The sequence below is a fragment of the Adiantum capillus-veneris genome, chromosome 25 (genome assembly GCF_014529385.1).
Source record: "Adiantum capillus-veneris isolate H3 chromosome 25, ASM1452938v2, whole genome shotgun sequence".
Taxonomy (NCBI): domain Eukaryota; kingdom Viridiplantae; phylum Streptophyta; class Polypodiopsida; order Polypodiales; family Pteridaceae; genus Adiantum; species Adiantum capillus-veneris.
The window spans coordinates 90251129-90276315 of NC_140955.1; the positions used below are offsets into that span (position 1 = coordinate 90251129).

The 25187-nt window shown below is 43.1% G+C and overlaps 1 protein-coding gene across 1 annotated transcript in view; it reads left to right on the forward strand.

Moving 5' to 3' along the window:
- Positions 1-6600: 6600 nt before the first annotated feature.
- Positions 6601-25187, forward strand: part of LOC147425263 (uncharacterized) — a 28504-nt gene continuing 9917 nt past the window's right edge. The window contains exon 1 of the mRNA XM_086500806.1: positions 6601-10200. Within this exon, the coding sequence (XP_086356932.1) occupies positions 6804-10200 (3397 nt within the window). The 5' untranslated portion in view covers positions 6601-6803. The remainder of the gene's footprint in view (positions 10201-25187) is intronic.

Sequence of the window (25187 nt, forward strand, 5' to 3'; positions counted from 1 at the left end):
CATTGCTACCAAGTTTTGAGGTGCCAATGATGCTTGAATACACCTATAAAGAATAACTTGCATATGCCTTGTTATAATTGGATGACGATGTATGCTATTGCCATATCTTGTGTCGTACGTGACACAAAACATAGATAGAAATACACGCATGCGAGCCATTTAAAGAGCATCGTGATGGAGGAACCAATTACCTTCCAATATTAGAAGAAAGCTAATTCATCTCTTAACCCTCATTATTTCACAATATGCTAACATAGATGGTTTGTACCACCAAGATTTGTAGCGTTGTGATCCCAATGTAGTCCAAGAGAGAGGCCTGGGGAGTCCACTATGTAAAAATTGCATATAGCACGTATAAGAGGTATTTAAATAATCCCTTATCAATATATTTTCAAGTATTATATGTAACTCTTATGTATGCATTTTTGTGTTTAAAAAAAAGGCCTTTATGTATGAAAATTCTCACTTTTTCTATTAAAAAAAACTCTTTATGTAAGTGCATTTTTGTGTAAATGTACTTAATTATAAATCCCTTATCTTGTTTGCACGTGATATCTTACATATTTCCTAGTGGAAGCCTCGGGGGAGAGGATGACCTCTTTGACTATCACTTTCAAGAATGCAACGGAGGATATATATGTGTAGAAAGAAAGCATTGATTATTTTATACTTGGAAGGGAAGATATAATTTTAAGAATAGAAGCCATGTTTTTTGGTAGCAACGCGAGGGTCATACTAGTTTTCATTGATGGACACTCAGATAGTTTGAATCTATACTATATATGAAACAACTTAAATTTTTCGAGGAAGGAGAGACCTTCCATGTGTCACTCACTGCTTCACTTAACATAAAACCTAGTAGGTGACAACAATTTTTGAATTCAATTGTGTTAAGGGGAATCGTGTTGGATCCCTTAGGCCATAGGGAAAAGTAAAAGGCAAAGGTCTATTTTTCCTTGTTTTGGGAAAAGGGATTGCACATGGAGGGAGAGAGAGAGAGAGAGAGAGAGAGAGAGAGAGAGATTAGATGCCATGTGTCAGCGAAGGAAGAGAGAGAGAGAGAGAGAGAGAGAGAGAGAGAGAGAGAGAGAGAGAGAGAACTTAGTAGTTTGGAATGTTGGAATTGTGAACATTTTCAACCTTTCAAGCAATAAAACAAAATGACTCTTACTTTTTAAAACTTTCCTTTTTCTTTTGAAAGCCAATTGAAGGGTGGCTCAACTTGCCATAAAAGTTTAGAACTTAAGAAATTGTTCGTATGTACGCTATCAAAATTTTACCGATTTATCAAAGTTATTAAAATCGCTAAGATTTTGCAATTAACACATTAAACCCTAATTTTAATCGAACATTGAATAGTGGTCTCGGATAGCTCCAAAATGGAAAGGCATGTGTGTGTGTGTGTGTGTGTGTGTGTGTGTGTGTGAGAGAGAGAGAGAGAGAGAGAGAGAGAGAGAGAGAGGTCTCAAAGAAAGTGCCAAAACTTTTTTCTTGATTGAAATCATTTTAAAGTAAATTTATACATATATATTGGAGCTTAAATTTTTCAAGCAAGGAGAGGCCTCCCACGTGTCATCTATTATAACTTGCACAACCGTTTAGGTTTGGAACTCTATGAAATAACTGTAGCTCGATGACCTTGATGTTTAAAGGTCCCAAACCAATCTCGGCCTGCAACGGCTACTTATATGTGTGTTCATGTCCATGTTGTGTGTGTGTGTGTAGTGTGTTCATGTGTTAGTGTTAGTGTGGGAAAGAGAGAGAGAGAGAGAGAGAGAGAGAGAGAGAGAGAGAGAGAGAGAAGCAACGCGATTGGTTGTTGGCTATGTATGTGTATGAGACTTGAATCTCAGCCTACAATGCGATTGTGAGAGAGTCCAATCTAGCTGAGGAAGCCTGTGTGCGTACCCAAGGCTGTGTGTGTGCGTGCACACGCGCGCACGCGTGCGTGTGTGTGTGTGTGTGTGTGTGTGTGTGAGAGAGAGAGAGAGAGAGAGAGAGAGAGATCACAGTTGTCCGTAGCCTGTGTCTGTGTGTGTGTGTGTGTAGGGGGAGAGAGAGAGAGAGAGAGAGAGAGAGAGAGCGTGAGATCACAACTGTCCGTAGCCGATGTATGTGTGTGTGTGTGCACGCGTGTGTGTGTGTGTGTATGTGTGTGAGAGAGAGAGAGAGAGAGAGAGTAATTGGTCCCATAGCCAATCACGAACAAAGGCGAGTAAGCCAAGTTGAGAAATTTAGGATAGGGAGAAAATCTAGGAGGAGTGGTGAGCAATTGCAAGTTAACAACGATGGAAGGTGGAGTAAAATGTTGACTTTGTTTAAAGGTTTTTGCGCTAAATTTCTTTGAACTTTGTAGGTGTTCTCAACTTCAAATTAGAATTTAAAGGTAAATTTCTAAATTTGTGGGTGGGATTACACTAGACTTAGTTTTTTCCCTATTAACTTCATAGGCATTCTCACCATCAAATTAGAATTTAGAGGAAGTCTCAAAATTTGTAGGTGGGATTACACCAAACCTAGGGTTTTTCAAGCACTTGGATACATAGTGCTTTTCTATAAACTTCATGGGTTTTCTCACCTTCAAATCTAGAATTTAAAATTTGTAGGTGGGATTACACTAAACCTAGCCTTTTTCCTAGCACCAGTACTACTCGGATATATAGTGCTCTTTTTCAAAAACTTGGAAAACCTACATATGAGAAAAGTACTTGACATATGGAGTTATTAGTCACTTTTGAAGCTATTGACTTGTCTGCTACATAGTCATGATGCTGCTCATCTAGTTTGAAGGTCTTTATGTGATTTTCCTAAATTTTCCTCTGAAATTTGGAGATTTTCCTTTAAAATTTGAAGGTTTTTACGAAATTTGGAGGTTGCCATCAAGGGCTCTTGGAGAATCCCACAAAAAATTGAAAATTGAAAATCCTACATATGATAAACTTTTTGAGATGAATTTACTATAATTGAAGGGTTTTATATTTGAATTTCTTAGTTTGTGTGTTTAATGATGATTGTATGTCTCCCCTTTGATCTGTATTTCATACTGCTAATTTCTATGAACTTTGTAGGTTTTCTCACCTTCAAATCTAGAATTTAGATATAAACCTCCAAATTTGTAGGTGGGATTACATTTAACCTAGGTTTTTTTTCGAGCACTTGGATATATAGTGTTTTTTTCCAAATACTTGAAAAAACCTCCATATGAGAAATTTTAGAGGGAAATCTACTATATTTGAAGGTTTTTACATGATCTTTCTAAAATTTTCCTAAAAAGCTTGGAGATTTGCATCTAAAATTTGAGGATTTTTACTAAATTTAGAGGTTTCCATCAAGGGACAATCCTACAAAAAATTATTCTGCATGAGAAATTTCAGAAGAAAATTTACTATATTTGAAGGTTTTCAAGTTTGATTTTCTCAAATTGCATGTATGATGATGATTGAATGCCTCTGATTTGTAATTCATCCCTACTAATTGGTCCCGAAGTCAGTAAAACTTGCAACTCCTTAAGCTCTCTACCTTGTGGATCCCTCTAGAGTGTGTTTTGTTGGTGTCAATCTTCAGGTTTTCTCTAAGGAACTTGAGAAGGCATCATTCATAGTTTCCTTTCCTAAAAACTTACATCCAAGTCACCCGCTTTGCGTGCCAACACAACTAGCATTGTTTTTGCTTATTAAATGGCCTAAAGGATGTCAACATTGGCTTGCACCTTGAAGGTATGTTAGTATTATTCAATACCGACATTCAAGAAGTTGACATGAATGAAAGAATTCATGATGAGATTCCTATCATGGGCTCTTGGAGAAGCCCAAAAAAAAGATTGTGGTTGAAAATGCTTTACTCAACATGTACACTAAGTGTGATCATGTACTAAAAAACGCACAACAAGCTCTTGATGATATTAATGTTTGTAGTTTAGGATGCTGCATATGCCTAGAAGGAGAAGGGTGAGGGTAAGGAAGCTGTGAGCAGTTTTCAAATGAGGCAAGGTGAGGACTCGTGTCGAGATACAATTTTGTGTCCTTATATCTCAAAGGCATGTGGCATCATGCAAGTACTTGGCATAAGCAAACTAAAATGGCTATTGAGGGGCTCTTTAAAAGACCATCCCGTTTCAAAATGTTTTGGTGAACATGTACACCATATTTATATGTAACCTCTTGGAAGGCACTTATGTGGCCCTTGGCACCCCCATTCTTAGGGGTTCTTACTCTTTAGGGTCACTTTCAAGGAGTAAATTGACCATATTTACATTAAACTTAGATTTTCTTCGAGCACTCAGGCACACAATGCTAAATTTGAAAAACCTACCTATGAGAAAATTTTAAAGGCAAATTTATTGTGTTTAATGGTTTTTACACTAAATTTGTATAAACTTTGTAGGAGTTCTTACCTTCAAATCTAAAATTTAGAGGTAAATCTCAAAATTTGTAGGTTAGATTACAATAAAAATAGTTTTTTTAAAACATTCAGAGACACAATATTTTCTCCCAAAAACTTGGAAAACCTACATATGAGAAATTTTAAAGGAAAATTTACTATATTTCTAGGTTTTCTTTTGCAGGTGAGATTACACTAAACCTAGGTTTTTTTTTTAGCACTCAAATACACAATATTTTTTTCAAAAAACTTATAAAATCTACTTATGATTGCAGTAAGCGTACACTCAACTACATTTCTAGGTGTGATTGCACTAAACCTAGCCCTTTTTCCAGCATTGGAATACACAAAATCAATGTTACAAATGAAAGCTTTGAGACTTTTAGTAGGGAGGGGAAGGTGTCGAAGTGCCTTACACATTATTTGTTGAAGGTGCCATTGATCCAACATCTAATGATGATGGTAAAGAGGCAAATTCTCCCTCATCTAGACCTTGCATGATGGCTAACACATTAATGGTTTCTTGAACTATTGGTTTGCTTGAATGTTGCATGGGTATGGAGATAATCCTTTGAAGGCTAGCGGCCCAACAACGTGCTTCGATGTCTGTAAACCATTCTTCATCTCTTTCTACATCAAGCTAGGAGCCAATCCCGTGGACTCGAGAATGTCAAGTCTGATGTATAAGTCATCCAATGAGCAAACATGAGCTATGCTTCTTTTCACCTCTTCTAAAGGCTTGGAATCATTCATTTTAAGCATATGAGCTCGATGCGAGTGCAACCAAGTGGCAATGGTACTCCTCACAAGATGGCTCATTGGGTGATGATTGATGGCACTACATATCTTCTGCACGTCCATGGCCAATTGCATCTCTCAGATGTGGTACACATAGGCATGATCGTCTTCCATGTTGGCCAAAGATGTGCAACAGCTCCTTGGAGAAGCTATTTAAGGTTAATTTCTCCTTAATCATGGAGCTACAAGGCCCTATGTAGCCCTCTTTTTTCTCAGACAATTAGACTCCGTGTGTGTGTGTGTGTGTGTACAACAGACACCATAAACGTTGGAGACTTCATGACTTAGGAGCAAAGCTAGAGAACAAAATGTAATGTCACCTAACAAATTTTGAACATTACCTCTAAGTTATAAATTATAAGGTAAGAAAACCTACAAAATATGAAGGTATTTAGTATTTAAAGTTTTTTTTGGGGAGAGAGAGAGAGAGAGAGAGAGAGAGAGAGAGAGAGAGAGAATGATAAAATTAAACAACTACAAACAACTTAGAGAACTATCCACCAATTAAACAGAGAGAAGGAGGAGGAGGAGGAGAATGTAAATATTAATCTCTCTCTTTCTCTCTCTCTCTCTTCTCTTTTCAATAGCTATAAAGCACTCATAAATCCATTGAATAAGGTCTAGAAAATCCTAAGTAACATGTGAGAAACTACCAAGCTTGCTATTAAAGGAATATTTGTAGTATGTTGGATCTATAATTTTTTTAAAGAATCCATAAAGAGATGCTGTGAATCATTTTTTTGAAATGCAAAAGAGTGTACACATGTAGAAAAATAGAATTTACATAATTTTCCACCTTTGTAGTTGTAAGAATAGAAGACATGAGTTTTCTAGCCGCGCCAACACGCGGGTCACATACTAGTTCTATCTAATTGGCAGACCATCTTAAATGATGTAACGTTTCTCATACTTGTTACGCTAACATTTATAAAGTTTTGCCTGAGTTCTACATGATAAGCTTAAATCCAACATATTTTAAGGGGTGAAAAAATACACCAAAGGTCGGTTTTCCCTAAACATAGAAGAAAATGATTAGAAACACAAGAGTTTAGGATGTATGCCACGAGATTATTTTGATGGAGGTTAGGAGGGATGAACGACTAGCATTCATCAGACGATTTGGGCCAATGATCACTTCTAGAGCTGTATTCCAAATCTTGGAGAGAAGTGCGATGGTGCATTGAATTTGGGGTCTTGTCGTCCCACCACTTCCCCTGAAATACCTCGTTGTGGCACTTGGCTGCAACTTCCCAAAGCTGGGTGGGAACAAGTGAGAAGAAAAAATGTAGTTTCTATTTATGGCTGAGTATAATTAAATGTTTTTCTCCATTCGCGTTGACGTTAATTTTGATGTGTGATATGAAATTACGTATGCGTTGACTAAAATTAGAACTTGTCCTCTAAAACAGAGACGGCAAATGTTTATGGCCTCAGCCTCCCCATCTACTACCTTTCATCGCCATAGCATGTTAGCCAATTAGGCATCTCTCTCTCTCTCTCTCTCTCTCTCTCTTCTCCTCTCTCCCTCACTACCGCCATCGCCGCCTGCATGGTTCTCTCTTTACTCTCTCCTTCCCTGCTCTCGATCTATGGCTTTCCTTCGTCCATGATTGCTTCCTTCGACAATGGACTCCTCCTCTTCCCTCAAACGCAAGCGCGACCACCCTTCCTGGAGCTCTGGCCAGGATGAAATCAAGCGTTCGTCCTCTCTCGACAGACACCTGCATCAGCCATTGAAGCATGTGAAGAGTGAACTCCATGGCCATGGCCGTGTTGATCGCAGCGTTTCTAACTTGTCAAGACTGGACAAAGCTCGTAGCTTCGCAAGGAAAGACTCAGAAGCCAGGAGTGGCACGAAACTTGGTACTTTTACCTCTACAAGCACAGAAAAAAGATCTGATACTGGAAATCGTGAGAAAGGGTTTATGGATAGGGGAGAGAATTCGCAGGGATCTTCTTATGCCCCGAAGAAGCTAGATCATCTCAAGCAGAACGCAGATGAGAAGCAAGAGGGTTTTTCGAGGAGCATTAAAGAGGGATTTAACTCTGGCGGAAATCTGAAAAGGGCACGGCTTAACGTTAATGATATGACAGCTGACACGTCCAAAGCTCTTGGACATGGCACGGACTATGCAGATCGATCTCTTTCCAAAGGCAGAGTTTTATCCCGTGGGGATAGATCGCTTGAACAGTTGAGGATATCCTCAGAGAGAGATAGTTTCAAGCGAATTCTTAAGCTCAAAGCGAAGCATATGCCAGGTTCTGAGGGCAGCAAAGAATCAAACTTATGTAGGGTTAGAGTTAAGGAGGAGAACCATCTTGCTTGTTCTCCATCGAAGAGTAACAATGGAAGCCCAGATGAAAGTTCTTCAAAGAGCTCATCATCAGCCAGAGCTTCAAGCAGAGCTCAAAATTCACATTCAGAACTGATGCCTTCTGAAAGTTTGGTTGCAGAGACTCCACTTCTTTTTCTTCACGTTACCAGGAGAGCAAGGTCTGAGAGAAGGAGAGATGATTCTTGCAAGAGTCACTCCAGCAAAGGTGCTTCTCTTGATGGGTTTTGTGCTGAGCTGGAAGAAGTCCTCCTGACAAAGCAAGAAGCTGAGGTGAATTCAGAAAAACAACTTGTCGCAGAAACAAAGAAGAGTGTGGTTGATATAGTAGCCAGTAAACCATTGTCGAGCGACTCTGGTGATGCCTTCACCTCGGCAGCTTTGAGTGGTATACAGAAAGGAGCGTCATTAGAAGAAGCAGATGAAAGGGAGGAGGGGGAGTTAGAACCAGAGCATGAAGTTACTGAAAAGAATTTTTCTGGAGGGGGAAATGAGGTGAAAGAGGGGGAAGGTTTTGAAATTCATGTAGGGAAGATGAGTCAGGATTGTAATGACTTGGTAAATAATAAGGGCTGCGAGGAACCATTTGGTGGCCGGCAATTGCTCTCAGAGTCGAGCAGGCAGAATATTACATTACCCGCAGAAAATTTTGAAAGGCATGAGGAGAAGAGAAGACAAGATAGTGATTGTGTGGAGAAGCAGAATGGCTGCAACGAAGCATCTGGTTGTTCTCTGTTGCATTCTGAACCAAGCAGGCATTGCATTGCTGCAGAAGGCAGCAGAGATGCTCTTGAGGCAGTGAAAAGTCAAAGTGTCCCAACATCAGATTTTGTTATTGATTCTGATGTTATAAGCGTGGAGGAGCAAAGGAATGGTATTGCCAGGTTTTGTGAAAAAGTTTCTGACAATTGCAGAAATGACAACACGGATATACCTGCCACGGCCTTTAATTCACTGAAATACAGTCATTCTAATATGATATTGAATGCACAAGTAACAGACACAAGTTCACATGGGGAAGGCAATTATTTTTCGAAAATGGGTGGTCCTCTTTCTATGGAACCAGCAGCACAGAGACAAATAACAGATGAAGGGGGTGAATCATATGGGCCCTTAAACATTCCTCCTACTATTGGTGAGAAGCACATACGAGAATCACACATGCAGACAGAAGGTGGAGACAATAGGGACTCCACTCTCCAGGTTCATGAGTTGGATGAGTTGTCTGGCCATGGACACAAGCAGAAAAGGCTGAAAGTTGAATCTCTGCAGTTATCATTGGCTCTTCCACAATGTCCTTCAGGTTCATTGAAATCTCTGCCGAAGGCATTAGATAATGAGGTTTCCAGAACACAGGTTTTGAGACGTGCACAGAATTTATCACATTTGCGGACAGACTCTCTGTCCAATGGATTTACTACTTCTTTATCGCTCTCATCTTTTGTCCATAATCCTAGCTGCTCCCTCAATTTTACTTCACTCGAGGATCAAGAGTTGTCTTGTGGTGGAAGCAGACAAACCTTTCAATTAAGGGAGGCCACTTCAGACGTTGAAGGGCTTGGTTATGTAAAGAAGAGTTTGAGCAGTCGGTCAAACACCAGAAGAGAACACAAACCTATTTCTCCTGTATCTCACGAGGTTTTTCTGGATGGGAAGTTGCTTGGCTCTGGTATTGGATTGCTCTCTGATACCATTGGTGCCATAGGCTACATAACTAGTGAATCTACCAGTAGGAATCACTGTGCTCTGGTTCATGGAAATGTTACTATGCAAGACCAGATACTTCGCAATGATGCTCCCTCTTTTTTGCTCAAATCAAACTCAGAGAGGAGTAAATTCCAAGAAGTCAAAAGTGTGGCTGATGTAAAGATCGGTCTGCTTGAAATAGCATCAGAACCAATTGCAGCTATGGCTCAGAAGCTCCAAGAGCTCCCAGATGGCTTTTTGGAAGGTCTCAAAGGCTTAGTCAAAGAGTTGTTAGGGAGCTTCGCAAAGCGAGAGGAGTTTCTTGGTCTTCAACAAATCATAAGAACCAGGACAGACCTTTCAGAAGAGACTCTTTTGCGGGCGCATCCCACGCAGCTGGAAATTCTTGTTTCTTTGAAGACAGGAATGCAAAGCTTTGTGCAACAGGGAGCCAAAAGTCTAACATATAAGGCTTTAATTGAGATATTTTTGCAGACAAGGTGCCGGAATGTTGATTGTCAGCAGTTATTGCCTGTAGATGGTTGTGAGTGCAAAGTTTGCTCAGAAAAGAAAGGCTTTTGCCATGAGTGCATGTGCATGGTGTGCTCCAAATTTGATTCTGATAGCAACACATGTCGCTGGGTTGGATGTGACGTTTGCATGCATTGGTGTCACACAGATTGTGGCATACGAATGTCACACATAAAATCAACTCTTTTATCTCACAATGGCATTGAATTCACGGAAATGCAGTACCAGTGCCTCTCTTGTGGCCATTACATGGAGCTTTATGGTTTTGTGAAGGGAGTCTTTGAGAACTTTGCCAAGACCTGGGAAGCTGAACCACTGGCAAAAGAGTTGGACTGTGTTAGGAGGATTTTCCATGGAAGTGAAGATGCGAGAGGAAAACAACTTTGCTGGAAAGCTGAAGAGTTGCTGCAGATGTTGGAGAGGACTGCTTCTGTCCAAGATGTGTGCAGCAGTATCCTATGTTTCTTCAGTGGTGAGACTTTTTTTCACAAAACTGTGTTTCTATGATCTGTAGGAGAGATCTCTGCTTGAAAGCTGAGAGGTTGAGAGAGAGAGAAATGAAATGAAATGAAATGTTATATTAACGTCTTCGAAAGGCCAAAATGACCTATGAGACCAAAAAGTTACAATTGGTGAAACTGATACCATGTCTGAGTATGGAAAGTACAAAGAACTAAAACTAAAACACTAAAATACTAAGGAAATTAGTCTGAAGCTGATCCGGAACTGAAACGAGATAGAGGGAGGGGTGGTGGTGGGTTCAAATGAAATCTCTCATTGGTCGCTGTCGAATCTCATCAATATCCTCCATGGTCAGTACTCTGATTGGGCGTCTTGCATGTCGAGTGATCTGGATCTTTTGTTGCAGCCTTCGTCGATGGTGGGAGACCCCTCGAGGTCTTGGGCGTCTGGATCTGCCTAGCTGAATGGCTCTATCAATCAACGTACCTCTAGTGTGGGTGGGCTCTAAGATCTGCTGTGATGACCGCTCCTTTGCCTCTCCCCTGGCTGGTGTAAAGAAATTGTGATCTGTCTCTGAGATTGTCTCTCCCCTGATGTCCTTAGCAAGCTCTCCCTAAGTCTGCGCATCTCTAGTAGAAACAATCCGAGACATCGCTGATCCTCGTATCTCATGACTCTAGAAAGTGGTCCAAACTCCTCTCTGAGCAGACAGTGGAAGTGGCCTCGTATCTCATAGTACGCCGGGCAATGACATGTGTAGTGCAACTCTGTCTCTAGCTCTAAGCTACATAGGTGACATATCCTGGCCCCTAATGGTACTCCTCGAAATCGGCCAGTCTCAATCTAGAGCTGATGTGAGGATGTGCGTATCTGCCCAGAAGCGCATCGTATCCCATGAGATAAGTGTGTATCCATGTATGCAGGCCTAGTCACAAAACCATGCTCCGTTAGTTGGAGAAGATGCTCTCTGTAGAAGGCCATCTTCGTGCCCAACTATTGTGTCGGTTGTATCCATGTGCTCCTGGTACTGAGGTACTTGGTTGTTGCCACGCTCAGCGAGATGGGTCTCTCAAGGGCTTTGCTCTAAGAGAGTAGATAATCCTCGCCTCTTGGGGAAGTGAAGCCTCACGTAGTTGAGGGGAAACTAGTGACAAAAGCATGTGCCTTAGGAACTTGGGTGCAATTGAAGTCTCTATTGTTTTCCTTTACATATGTGTTGTTTGGGGGAGACGACAGAGGGTACCCATCCTCGACTCCTAAAACAAAACAAAAAAAGTATTCGTCAATGACTTTTCATAGCCGATAGTTGATCATGAATAACTAAAATAAACACGCGAAGAGGATCTCTTGGCTACACGAACCACTTGACCATAGCCACCATTCGGTAGCACCTCCGTGTTGGGGCTAGCGGTCGAGGAGGTAGGTGTGCACGTGTAAGAACGAGCGTCCCACATTGTCACAAACAGCTGACGTGTCAGGTCACTGAAGAATAGAGCCATAGGCCGAGGGGCCTAAACCCTAAGAAGTAGAAGCAACAGAAACTGATGATGTGGCAGCTATACGGACAATCCAGATTTTGCGCTTACTGCTGACTTGGTAGCCTGTATGGATTTTTTTTGCATTTCATGTTGACACCCTGCACAGATTTCCGTTATTTGCACTGACAGGTGCTGACGTGGCATTGTATGGATTTCCGTAATATGCGATGGTAGCTTTTGTACCAGATGCTTTTGAGTTTAAGGCTTTTCATGTAAACTGCGTTTGGGCCTAGGGCCTTTAAATATGAGGCTAGGGCTCATTCTCTGGTATGCTTCTGGACGAAGGTGTAGAGGATGGAGTACCGGCTTGTACTTTGACGATGCAATATAAAGAAATACCAAAATGGGCGCCAAGATTTGGGGCCAATACTCTTTGGGGTGGAATTCCGCCACTCTGTATCGCGTGTCGTCTCTCTCTCTTAGTTCAATTGTTATCGAAATACTAAAAGTTTGTTCAGTCTATTCTTTTCTATTGGCACGTGGTGTCCGTCTTGTGACAGTGGTATCAAAGCATCAGGCGTGTGCTTTTTTGAAAGCATACCGGTCCTACAAAAGAGCAGTATCTTCGGGCCCCGACCCCGAACTCACTAGAGATAGAGCAAACCAGTGACTACTGGAATTTTATTTGAAGTATCTTCGAGCCCCGACCCCGGACTCACTAGAGACAGAGCAAACCAGAGACTACTAGATTTTTATTTGAAGTATCTCCGGACACCGATCCCGGACTCACTCCACCCTTACTTCATCGCGCGTCGGGCGCGCTCTCGTCTTTAGCGCTCGTGTCTTAAGGGCATAAGCCATAAAGATCACTTGCAAGAGAAGGATCCAAGATTTGTTTCGAGTTGCTGCTTTTCTCAGAGGTAGTGCCATGCAGTGGTGGAAGTCTATAGCTACCAAGCCGCATACTCCAAGGACTTGGCAAGCTTTCAAGAAAATTCTTGCCCAAAGATATATGATTTCTGACATCTTCCTTCGGAGTGCAACTTCTGGTTGAGTGGGGTATCCTGAAATGCTTGTGATGGAAACCCTAAAAGATTATAGCTTGAAATTTCTCAACATTTCTCAGTAGGTGTCTCATGGCCCGGACATGGATGGTTATTTGCGGGGGGAGTATTAAGAAGTCTCAGTAGTGGTTACTCTCAACACTTATAAAGGACACAGGCTGCGGTCTGGGGGGCGTTTGGTTGTAAAAGGCCTCTATATCTATTATCTCATGTCCCGGACCTCTTTAGGTTATTTGCGGGAGGAGTGATGAGAGAGTTGTTGATGAGCTCATGGCCCGGACCTTGATGGTTATTTGCAAGGGGAGTGTTCATTGGCGACTTTATGTTTCTATATCTTGTAACATGCATATGTGAGCATTTGTGTTGCATTGTGATGTGCCAACCACTGAATATTCCTAATTGGAGGAGATTGCCTGGGTATGTAATTTTAGTGCATCAAGACACCCATGGAAGATCAGTGCGGTCTGGGTGTGATGGCTAATTTTATTACGCTGGAATATCAAGAGTCCCAATCTGGACGAAAGGAGAAGCCAATTCCTTGATCAAAAGAGCCGAAAGGAGAAGCCAACTCCTTAACAAAAAGAGCAAACTGATTGTTTCTCCAATTGTCCCTCGTAATGACCCTCGAAAATTTTTGAGCTAACTTGAGTTGTTTTGGAGATATGCTGTAATCGCGGATGATTACTTTCTTTCAAGAAAGGGGGATGTCACAAATTGTTGATGTGTCAAGTCACTGAAGAACGGAGCCAGGGTTTAGGCCGAGGGGTCTAAACCCTAAGAAGCAAAAGCAACAAAAACTGATGACGTGGCAGCTTTACGGACAGCCCGCATTTTGCGCCTACTGCCGACGTGGCAACGTATATGGATTTCCACGTTTCACGTTGATAACTTGTACGGGATTTCCTGATTTGTGCTGACAGGTGCTGACGTGGCATTGCATGGATTTTCGTAATTTGCGCTGGCAGCTTTTGGACAAGATGCTTTTGAGTTTAGGACTTTTTATGTAAACTGCTTTTGGGCCTAGGGCCTTTAATTATGAGGCTAGGGCTCATTCTCTGATATGCTTCTGGACGAAGGTGCAGAGGATGTGTAATAGTCTTGGACACTCCAAGTCAAGAATCTACCGCGATAGCACAAATAACCACTTCAAAATACAGTTCACAGTTCACAATTGATTCAACACGGGCCCGGCGGAGTTCTGTGCCTAGAGCTATTGGCCCCAAAGACTGGCGCCCCTTTCGGTATTTCTTTTTGTATTAATTTGAGTTCAAAGTACAAGAGTGCGGGGAGGCGCTCACATTGAGACTCTGCGTCCAGATGCTCTGAGTTGTGAGAGGCCAGCGTGCCTATTTAAAGTACAACGGTTGCCAAAAGCAGAGCCCCAAAAGCTAAAAGCTGAAAATAGAAAGCTAGTAAAATAAAGCAGTTCCACTTTCTCTCTCAAGCTCTTGGATAAAGCAAAAGAGTTCCCCTCTCTTTTTCTCTCTCTATTGCATAGAAAAAGCACATCCACCAGCGTAGAAAATAAAGCATAAAAGCAATGCCAAAAATCTGCCGCTGTTCTGTCCTTTTGCCGGAAATCTCCCACAATTCGCGGGGGTCCGTACAGCTGCCACGTGTCAGCTCGCCACGTCAGCAAATTTTTGATTTCTGCAGTTAGGGTTAGGGTTTTTCCTGCAGAGGGTGTGTGTGTATAGTGGGCAGCCACGTCATCACTTTGTGACATACTCGCCTCTTGAAAGCATTGTAATCGCCCTCGATTACGCCTGCAAAACAGAGAAAGGCCAAAAACTGTCTTAGCAGACATTGATTGTTAGTACCTACGCACTAGGAACACACATCTAGCACATGTACCAATCGACAGTCACATCACACGACATCATAGGACATCACATGACATTCGACATTCATTCGGATCTTAGACCATGATTTATCGGCAATGTAGTTAGCAATCGCATCTAGATCCAGTCGGGACCTCATAGATGTCCGATTGACTAACCCTATTGCAACCTTGTCTCGAGATCAATTAGACCAAAATGCTACAGTCATTTCGTCTATCAGTTCCTGCACTTAAAAACAAGTCAAGAACGAATCAATTTCATATCCCGGAATTCCTTTTCATAAAGTCATACAGCAGAATACTGTCAGCTCTCAGTATCCCTGAAGCTCAAAGAGACATCAATGACTCTAGTATTCTAAAAATCAAGGCATTTGTTGACAAAGAAGTGGAGCAACTCCCCTCTTGTGCATCCCACTGCACCAGATCTGCGGCCAAGCTAAATTCTGGGTTCCATTTGGAATAGACTATGCTAAACCAAAAGCTTCAAGGTAAAGGTTCACATTCTAAGGAGTATCTGCTAGGTCCTCCTCTTGCATGCACTTCGCATCCAATGCACGATAGTTCTTGAATTTAACCAAGAACCGCCTTCTTACTTTACCCTTATTCTTTGTGTCCTTATGTGCCAAAATCTGTTCAGGAACAAGGATCTCCTCGTTTTCTTCCACTTAGGGTTGCTCATCAGGCTCCCCATCGTTAGGCACATCACCTTTAAAAGGTTTCAAGAGACTTACATGAAATGCATTGTGAATCCTCCAAGTGTCAGGCAGTTTCAGTCGGAAGGAGACATCATTGATCTTTTCAAAGATCTGGAAAGGTCCATAGTATCTCATACTAATCTTTGGAAAAAGCCTTTCCTTTCCCTTTTTCTTTCTCAGGCGCGTCTTCTCAAAATGTAAGAGCACCCAATCATCCTCCTTCAATTTCAAATCGCGACGATGGCGATACCGCTACCTTTTTCTGTCATTTTTATGATTTTTGCAAAGCCTCGCGGACTTTGGCAAAAGCCGTATCTAAGTCGCGCGTGTATCAAAAATCTTATCTTTCGTGCTCAGGAAGGGTGGAACCTTCGCATCACCAAAGGTAGATACTTTTCCCATTGAGTCTTCTGATCCGAGATATAAGACTTCAATAAATCTAAAACCATTGAATTGGCAATCTCAGATTGCCTGTCAGTCTGCGGGTGGAAAGATAACGAGAATTGCAACCGCGTGCCAATGTTCTCCCAAATTGCCTTCCAAAACAAACTCGTAAATCTGGGGTCCCTTCGGAGACAATCGCCTCAGGCATGCCATGTAATCAGAAAATCTAGGCCACAAACAGTCTCGCTAAGTGATCATGCTTGACTGTTTTCTTCACTGGAATGAAATGAGCTTGCTTGCTAAATCTGTCAATAACAGTCCAGATACCATCGTGACCACTCTGTGTTTTCGGGAGATCAAAATTGGAATCCATTGCAATCCTTTCCCAGGGGCGGGTGGGTATGGGCAAACGCTGTAACAATCCCTGTGCTTTATGCCTGTCAAACTTGACCTTCTGGCATACCAAGCAACTGCGCACAAACTTGTCCACATCCTTCTTGAGTCTCGGCCAAAAGAAGTATTTCTCTACCACTTTCATGGTGGTAGCAATGCCGTGGTGACCCGTAAAAGGTGGACTGTGGCATTCAGTCATAACCTTTTCCCTCAACGGTTGTGTAATGCACAACATGGTTTTCCTCATCAAGTAGCCACCCCGAATGGAATATCCCGCTACTGTTTCCCCATCCCGCATCCGTGTGAAAACGTCTGCAAAATCCGAATCGGTGGCATACTAGTCGACCATATCCTCAAAGCTCCTATGATGTATCGCGGAAATAGCCAGAACCAACGGCTTCCGAGACAAAGCATCTGCCACCACATTCTTCTGTCCCTGAACATGGACAATCTGGAAGTGAAACTGTGACAAGATGTTCGCCCACCGCATCTGCAATTCCGATAGTTGCTTCTGTGACAAGTAATAGCGTAAACTCTGATGGTCTGTGAAGATAGTAAAATCTGCTCCGAGTAGGTAATGCCGCCACTGAGTAAGTGCATGGATAACCGCCAAAAGCTCTTTCTTACAAATATGTGCCGTCATTTCCGGCCTTGAGAACAGTCGGCTCTCGTAAGCAATGACATGGCCTTCTTGCATTAAGACCGCACCCAGACTACGACCACAAGCATCACAATATACTTCAAATGACTTCTGCAAGTGTGGCAAAGTCAAAACTGGTCCCGTAGTCAATGTCTCTTTCAAAGTTTGAAAGGCAGTCACCTGTGTAGGTCCCCACAAGAAAGGGATTCCTTTCTGTGTCAAGATATGCAAAGTGAAAGCAACCTTTGCAAACTTTCGAATGAACCGCCTGTAGTACGAACACAGTCCCAAGAAGCTTCTAACTTCATGGACATTCTTCAAATCGGGCCAATCTCAGATAGTCTCTATCTTGGCCAGATCCATTTGCACTCCTGCTACTGACACAATGTGTCCCAAAAAGTGTATCTCAGGTAGCATATATCTGTAACTTGTGATCTCGTAATGCCTGAAAGACGTGAAGTAGATGATCTCTATGTTCTGCCTCATTCTTGGAGAAAACAATGATATCGTCAAAGAAAGTGCCAGCAAATAGCCCGTACTCTCAAAAAATCCTGTCCATCATCCGGGTAAATGTCGCAAGAGCATTGGTTAAGCCAAAAGGCATCACTAAAAACTCAAATAACCCAAAAGTCGTCCGAAAGACTGTCTTATAGACGTCTCCCGACGCGATTCTGATTTGATGATATCCACTCTTCAAATCAATCCTGCTAAAACACGAGGATTCCCGTAATCTGTCAAGTATATCATCGATCGTAGGAATCGGAAATTTGTTCTTGATGGTGATTTTGTTGAGAGCTCTATAATCGATGCACATTCTCCAAGATCCGTCTTTCTTCAAAACCAACAACACTGGAGAGCAATATGGTGAAGTACTAGGCTGGGCAAGACCCTTTTCCAAGAGGTCTTTCACTTGGTTCAGAATCTCTTCGTTCTATGCTTGGCTCACACGGTAAGGTGGCCGGTTCGGTGGTGTGCTTCCGGGTATCAGATCAATAGTATGATCTTCAGGACGAGCAGGTGGTAACTCGTCTGGCAGGCCCTCTGAGAAGCAATCAACATGAGAGTGGAGAAAATCTTGGCATTCTTTATCAAGTTTAGACATATTTGTCCTATCCTCATCACTCAACTCTTTCATAAAGATCGTGTAAACAAACAGACTGGATTTCATTAACTTTGAAATGGTCGAAGCCGATACAATAGGGACAGACTCACCCTTAAGTTTAATATCAAGTACAGTTGTTTTGCCCTTTTCTGTAGTCAATGTCGCTTTCCTCGCCCGAGAGCCGACCACGGCGTTGTTCTTGTGGTACCAGGGAATTCCCAAGAGGACATCACAACCTTCCAAAGGCATTATGTAATAGTACTCATGCCCCAAATACCCCTGACAATGCAACTGAAGTTTGCCAATGACAGGTGTAATGGCTACATCCCTGCCGGGTGCCGCTAGAACAACCTCCGCAAGTGGTCCCATCCGATCGGGAGTGATCTCGAGCCGCGCCGTCAATTCCGGTGAAATGAAGTTGGCCTTCGCTCCTCCATCAAAGAAGATCAGGGCTTCTTGGTCTTTCACTTTGCCCCAAGCTCGGCAAAGTTTTGTACTCTCGTCCATCATGCTGGGATCGGTACCCATGCAATCTGGAACCAATCCTGTTTTCATCTTGCCTTTTCTTCCACGTTCCTCAGCTGCTCTCTAATTCTCAGGCCTTTCGTCGTCCTTGTCATTCTGTTCTTTTGGTGCCTTTTTAGGACACTTCGCGGAAATATGTCCAGTTTCCTCGCATCCAAAGCACTTCCCCTCCCTGATGAAGCGAGCCCGCTCCTGAGGAGTAAGCTTGGGTCGTGCATCTTTCTTTTCTGAGTTGCTCTTTCTCTTTCTAATGTCATTTGCCGAAGTCTGTTCAGCTCTTTGTGTCATGATCTCATTGGTGGGGTAAGTTAGACTGCCAGAGTGAATGGCAAAACCCCGTTTCACATGACTCATCAACTTCTGAATAGAAGTTGACTTCTGTTGCAAGCAGTGATCTCGGATCTCTGTAGGAAGACCCAAGGTAAACCGTTCAATCTGCTCCTTGGACGAGATCTTCTTAAATGAAGAGGTGAGTAGAAAAGAGCTCCAGAATCTATCTCAATAAGCGTCCACTGTATCTTTCTTGGTCATCCGAAGATGGTTCCAAGCAGTTCGTATATCACGTTTATGCTCTTGAGTCAACCATGAAGAAATAAAAAGCCTCTTGAATTTCAGTCATTTAACTGGCGCAGTCTTGCTTAAAAGAAGCGTGGACCACCAAACTCGAGCATTCCCCTAGGCAGCTCTTCGAATCTTAGAGTGCTCTGAGTAACGTCCTCCCAAGCGATGTCAAACTGCTGTACAAAAGACAATCCCTTCGAAGCATCTCTATATCTCGAAAACGTGCCAAATTTAATTGACTGTCTACCTTCTTTAAACTCTCGGACCTTCTTGCTTTTGTCTTCCAAAAAGTCATACTGGTTGGCTTTGTAAAAATTCTTCTTCTTTGCATAAAAGTTGCTGTCGTCAGAGTTTGAACTGTCTGTAGACGAGTCCTCTGTAAAACTGTCACTCACGGGGCGAGATTTAGACTTCTTTGTCTTTTTCTTGCCCTTTCCGAAGCGTTGCTTCTTGCTTCGCTTTTTGCCTTGTCGGTCTTATTTGCTCGAGTCAGATGAGCTAGAAGAACTTTCAGAAAAGAAGGAGAAGAAGAAGAACTGGGTACTCCTTTGAATCGAACACGCTTCTTCTGTTTCTTTGCCTTTTCAAATGTCAATTGACGACCCAAATAGCCCGGGAAGTCAGTGCCTTTCTTCTGCTTTTTGCCATGCTTTTCAGCTTTGTTTTGCGCGTCAAAAAGCTGAGCAATTCGTGCATCCACCACCTCTTCTAATTCTTTCTCTGTATACTTCTTGGGAGTAGGAGGTTTCTTGAGAGCGGGTTTTGGGGGTGGTATTGTGGTTTTCTGCCACTGCGTGTGCACCTCCTCTAAAGAGGTCTTGCTCATATATTTTGCCATTTTCGGGTCCTTGGTAAAATTGAGCATCATCTTTGTTGCACCGTCGATCAATCGTTGACACTCCATCTCTCGACGCTCTGTCGAAGTAGGCCGAGGCGGGCCATACTCCTTGCCTGAAATTTCGTTGTGATCCCTTCCCGCATCTCCGGATGTAGGGGGAGTCGACTGTTCCTTGCCTGAAGCCATAGGTGCCGCAGAAAAAAGAATTGGGATCAAATTTCCCATAGAAGAGAAATTGGCTGTGCTCTGATACCACTGTAACAGACTTGGATACTCCAAGTCAAGAATCTACCACGACAGCACAAATAACCACTTCAAAATACAGTTCACAGTTTACAATTGATTCAACACTGGCCCGGCGGAGTTCCATGCCTAGAGGTATTGGCCCCAAAGACTGGCGCCCCTTCCGGTATTTCTTTTTGTATTAATCTGAGTTCAAAGTACAAGAGTGCTGGCAGGCGCTCATACTCAGACTCTGCGTCCAGATGCTATGAGTTGTGAGAGGTAAGCCCGCCTATTTAAAGTACAAGGGTTGCCAAAAGCAGAGCCCCAAAAGCTAAAAGCTGAAAATAGAAAGCTTGTAAAATAAAGTAGTTCCACTTTCTCTCTCAAGCTCTTGGATAAAGCAGAAGAGTTCCCCTCTCTTTTTCTCTCTCTATTGCGTAGAAAAAGCACATCCTCCAGCGTAGAAAATAAAGCATAAAAGCAATGCCAAAAATCTGCCGCTGTTCTGTCCTTCTGCCAGAAATCTCGCCGCAATTCGCGGGGGTCCGTACAGCTGCCATGTGTTAGCTCTCCACATCAGCAAATTTCTGATTTTTGCAGTTAGGGTTAGGGTTTTTCCTGCAGAGGGGGTGTGTGTATAGCGGGCAGCCACGTCATTACTTTGTGACAGGATGGAGTACCGGCTTGTACTTTAATGATGCAATATAAAGAAATACCGCAAGGGGCGCCAAGGTTTGGGGTCAATACTCTCTGGGGTAGAATTCCGCCACTCGATGTCGCGTGTCGTCTTTCTCTCAGTTTAGTTGTTATTGAAGTGCTAAAAGTCTGTTCAGTCTGTTCTTTTCTATTGGCACGTGGTGCCTGTCTTGTGACACATACCACCCTGCCTAATCTCCTCGAGGTGACCTCGCGCACTCCTAGGCTCACGAGCTAACCACTCGCACTGCCAGTGGAGGTCGATAACTACAAATGTGGCCTTGGCCTCCCTTTGTAATAGTGGCCGGCCATACTGGCCGGGTTTACACTACGTCCGCATGGACACCGGATGCCCATCCCGACTGTCTTAGACCGGATTCCCTCTCCTATGAGTGGGACATAACATACTTCCCCCCTTAAGAACCATTGATGTCCTCATCAATGAAGTGGGGATACTGAGCTTTCAAAGCTTTAATTGATCCCCAAGTAGCAAACCTTTCAGGTTGACCCTTCCATTTAATTAAGTACTCATCATAAGCTTTATGGCGCAAATGACGGGTATGATGATCTAGAACAAGCTATGGTTCTTGAGGAATATACTCAATTTGCATATCTTGCCATATATTTTCCTCGATAGGCACAACAATGCCGGCTTTGCCTTTTTTTTTTTATGGTGGCCGAAGGAAGAGCCAACTTATAGGCAACTTGGCCAAGTTTCTTTGTGATCAAGAATGGACCACAATATCGAGGGAGATCGCCAACAGCGTTTGGAATCCTAGGAGGGACTCTTCGCCGGCCCACTCTGATGCATGGGTCATGCGATACTTGAACTTCATAAAGGGCTGCAACGCTTGCTTCTTTGGGCCGCGCCGAAAGCGACAGTCTTCTGTGGCTCCTTCAATGCTTTAACTTTGTCTTCTACCTTCTTGAAGAATCTCACAGGATGAAAATCCCTGAACCACTTCCAACACAAAAACGTGAACGTACCCATTCCATGTGAAGTGACTGTAAAAATACCATTCCTTCGAACAAACTGTGCATGCAATGCAAGTGAACAAAGTGACGGAGTGCCAAACCGTTCATTAAACACACGCAAACAATGGAATCAAAACTTGTCTTTTTGATCTAAATCTATCAATTGTGGCAAATCACAATGGAAATGCCTACGCTTGATGCTCAATCCTTCTTGTGCTCTTTCGGATACTGTGTCATGGCAAGGAAGAGACATGGAATGTGAATTCCTTGAATGCCAACATGTCATCTTTTCATGAGTAGTCCGCATACATCTGTGCTCATCGTACAATATGGCATGCTTAATGAGTGAATCGTGCTCATCGTACAATATGGCATGCTTGTGAAAAGGGATCACATAAGGACGGTGATTAAAATACAGGAAAGTTTCACGAATGAAACACTCGAGCAATGCGTGCTGACTAATCATTCGAACGTGGGGGTTCTTTGGACCTAGGCTCGAGAGCCAAGATCGGTTCTTCATGAGGGATAGAAACTTCTTGAGGGGGTTCTTTGGACCTTGACTGGATAGCCAAGGTCGGTTCTTCGTGATCTATCAAATCTGCAATGAGGTTAGCTTCACTAGACAAAGTATCAACTAAATCATCATCCTTGTGAACAATCACATCTTTTTCCTGCAAATCATCATGCTTGTGAATATTCACATCTTGATTATGCAAACCTTCATGCTTATCATTATTATGCAAATCATGTGTGTCATGCTTTGGAAAAGAAGAGATTGAGAGAGACTCCTTTTCTTGATTCTGTTCAATCTGTGCATGCACATTAGAAAAGAGTCGCAACAACTCTTCCATGTGTCGGTTTCTCTGTTCGGCTACCAAGCACGCTTGCTCACGCTCACGCTCGAAGGCTACCCTTCTATCTTCGGCCGCGAAGTGCGTGTCGTCTTTCTTCGCGCTCGTGAGCCAATTTTGCTTTTCTTTCTTGGTGCTCGCGATCCATTTCTGCTCATATTTCTTTGGCTGCCAAGCGTGCTTGCTCGCGCTCACGCGCTATGGCTGCCATTCTTTCTTTGTGTTCTGCCTTTCTTTCTACTTTTCTTGCTTCGCGTTCTAACTTCATGTCCATCATTATCTTGTCGAAAGCCTCCATAGGAGTTAGTGCAATCCTTGGCGTAGATGGGGAAAGGGGAGGGTCGGAAAAACCTCTTGGTGGGGAAAATTCTTCTTCGCCACCTCCATGCTCATCACCTTTATGCAAAGTATCCATTCCGCTTCGGGTGATGACCATCCACTGAAGTCTTGGGTTCGTAAATTCACGAGGAACTTGGGTTCTTGTGGGTCTTGGTTCTTGAGTTCTTGAGTTCTTGAGTTCTTGAGGTTCTTGAGGGTCTTGTGAGGGTCTTGTGAGGGTCTTGAGGTTCTTCTTTCGCTTGCAATCTGTGTAAGAGAAGGATCTTCTCTTCACCCGAGCTCTTCTCTTTCCCGCGGGCGCACCCCTTGGCGGCCTTGCGCTCACACCAAAGTTGCTTTTTCCCACCTCACGTGGATTAGCTGGCCGCTAAGTGCACGTTCCGCTCTCAATGAGTGAAAAGAGAAACAAGGGGAGACTAGACAAGCCCTTCTTTCTTGGGTTTCCTGTCACTCTTCAAAAACACGATTCTTTCCTTGAGTGATACAGAACACTGCCAAAGCTCTGATACCAATGTAAGGTGCAATGGAAGTGAATGTTGAACTTTGCTCAAGATGAGTGCTCCGAACTGTGCTCAAGGTTCCTTTTACTTACGTAAGGGAGAGCCTTCCGTTCCTTTAATGAGAGAGTGCAAGTGATCACAAACAAGTGGATAAACACTGTGAATGAAGGTGCTGAGACTGAGAGATAGAGAGAGAAGAATACGACACCAGAATGTTGTCAAACCCTCCTCCGAAGGCCCCACTCTCTATGGTGAGAGTGGTCTACTATTGATTGCACAAATCTTTACAATGCTTTGGACTTGCCGACGATGTCCACGACGACGAGATGGCGGACTGAAATCTGGAAACGCTAAGGGCTGAAATCTGCAAATCTTTATCTGCTGAATTCTGACTCTATGTCGGTAATGATGGTAATGGCGACGATGCAACGTCGACACGTTGAAAACGCAGATGCTGAAATCTGCGTTTTCCAGGGTGCAAACTACGCTGGATCTGACCGTGCGTCGAGAATCTGCTGCAGGAAGGTGAGATCTGCGAGGTTTGGGACTTGTTCTGCTGCGTCTAAATGCTGAAAACTGGAAACGCTGGTGCTTGTGGTGGTTCCATCGCGATGAATCTGCAAAACGCTGAGAGGCCAGGCTGATGTAAAAACGCTAGGGCTGAATTTGGCTCTGATGCAAAAACGCTATGGATCTGTTGTCTTGTTGCTGCTGGGCTGATCTGCTGTGCAAAACGCCAGCCTGGTTCTTGCTGAAAACGCTAACTGTTGATGCAGAAAACGCTAGGGGTGTTGTTGCAAAAAACGCTAGGTGTCTTTGTGGTCTTTTTGAGAAGGTGCCTGTTGAACCTTGGTTCCTGCTGCCTCTTCTGCCAGAAAGTGCTAGCGCTAGTTTTCTTATGTAATGGCTTAGTGAATTTGCCCTACCCAATTTCCAAACAAAAGTCACTTAAAAATAATAAGTGAAAATTGGCTAAAATAGGGAAAATAGGTTTATGCACTATAAAAATGCTCCTGATGGGCTCTGACTGTAATCTGATGATCATGCTGTGTGCAACCAGAGGATATGCATCTACCTTAAGTGCCTGGACATGCACGGTCTGCGAACAAACTCACAAAAGTGCTAGAACACTTCCTAATGGAACTGAACTGAACCCATGTCATGAAGTAGCTTGTCCACGTACACATAGGGTTAGATGTGCACGTGACATCATCAGAAAGCTTTCAATTTCCAGCATTCCCACCTGTTAAATTGCTGTTTTTAAAATAAAAAATCTGCAAAAGAACGTCAATTTTCACTTGCAAACATGCTTATGAGAAGAAAAACAAACAATTTTAGCAAGTAGTCATTAAAAAATCAAGCGAAATTGGGGTTATCCGACTCGAACTGCACGTGGTTCTTCATGCCGCCACAAGCCCGCTCTGATACCATGAAACAAACACGTGGAGAGGATCTCACGGCTACACGGACCACCTATAGACACACGTTTGACAAAACACCCGACCATAGTCACCATCTAGTAGCACCGCCGTGCTGGGGCTAGCGTCTGAGGACATAGGCGTGCACCTATAAGACCGAGCGTCCCATACTACTCGGCCTCACCTTCTCGAGGTGACCTCGCGCACTCCTAACCTCACGGGCTAACCACTGGCACTTTGTCAGTGGGGGTCGATAACTACAAATGAGGCCTTGGCCTCCCTTTTATATTAGGGGCCGGCCATACTAGCCAGGTTTACAATATATCCGCCCGGACACCAGACGCCCATCCTGACGGTTTCTTAGACCGGATCCCCTCTCCTGTGAGTGGGACATAATGATAACCTTAGCCTTCATAAGAAGTGATTCCATGGAACTTCCGGGTGGAAAGTTGATGGCAAATAACTGTCTAAGA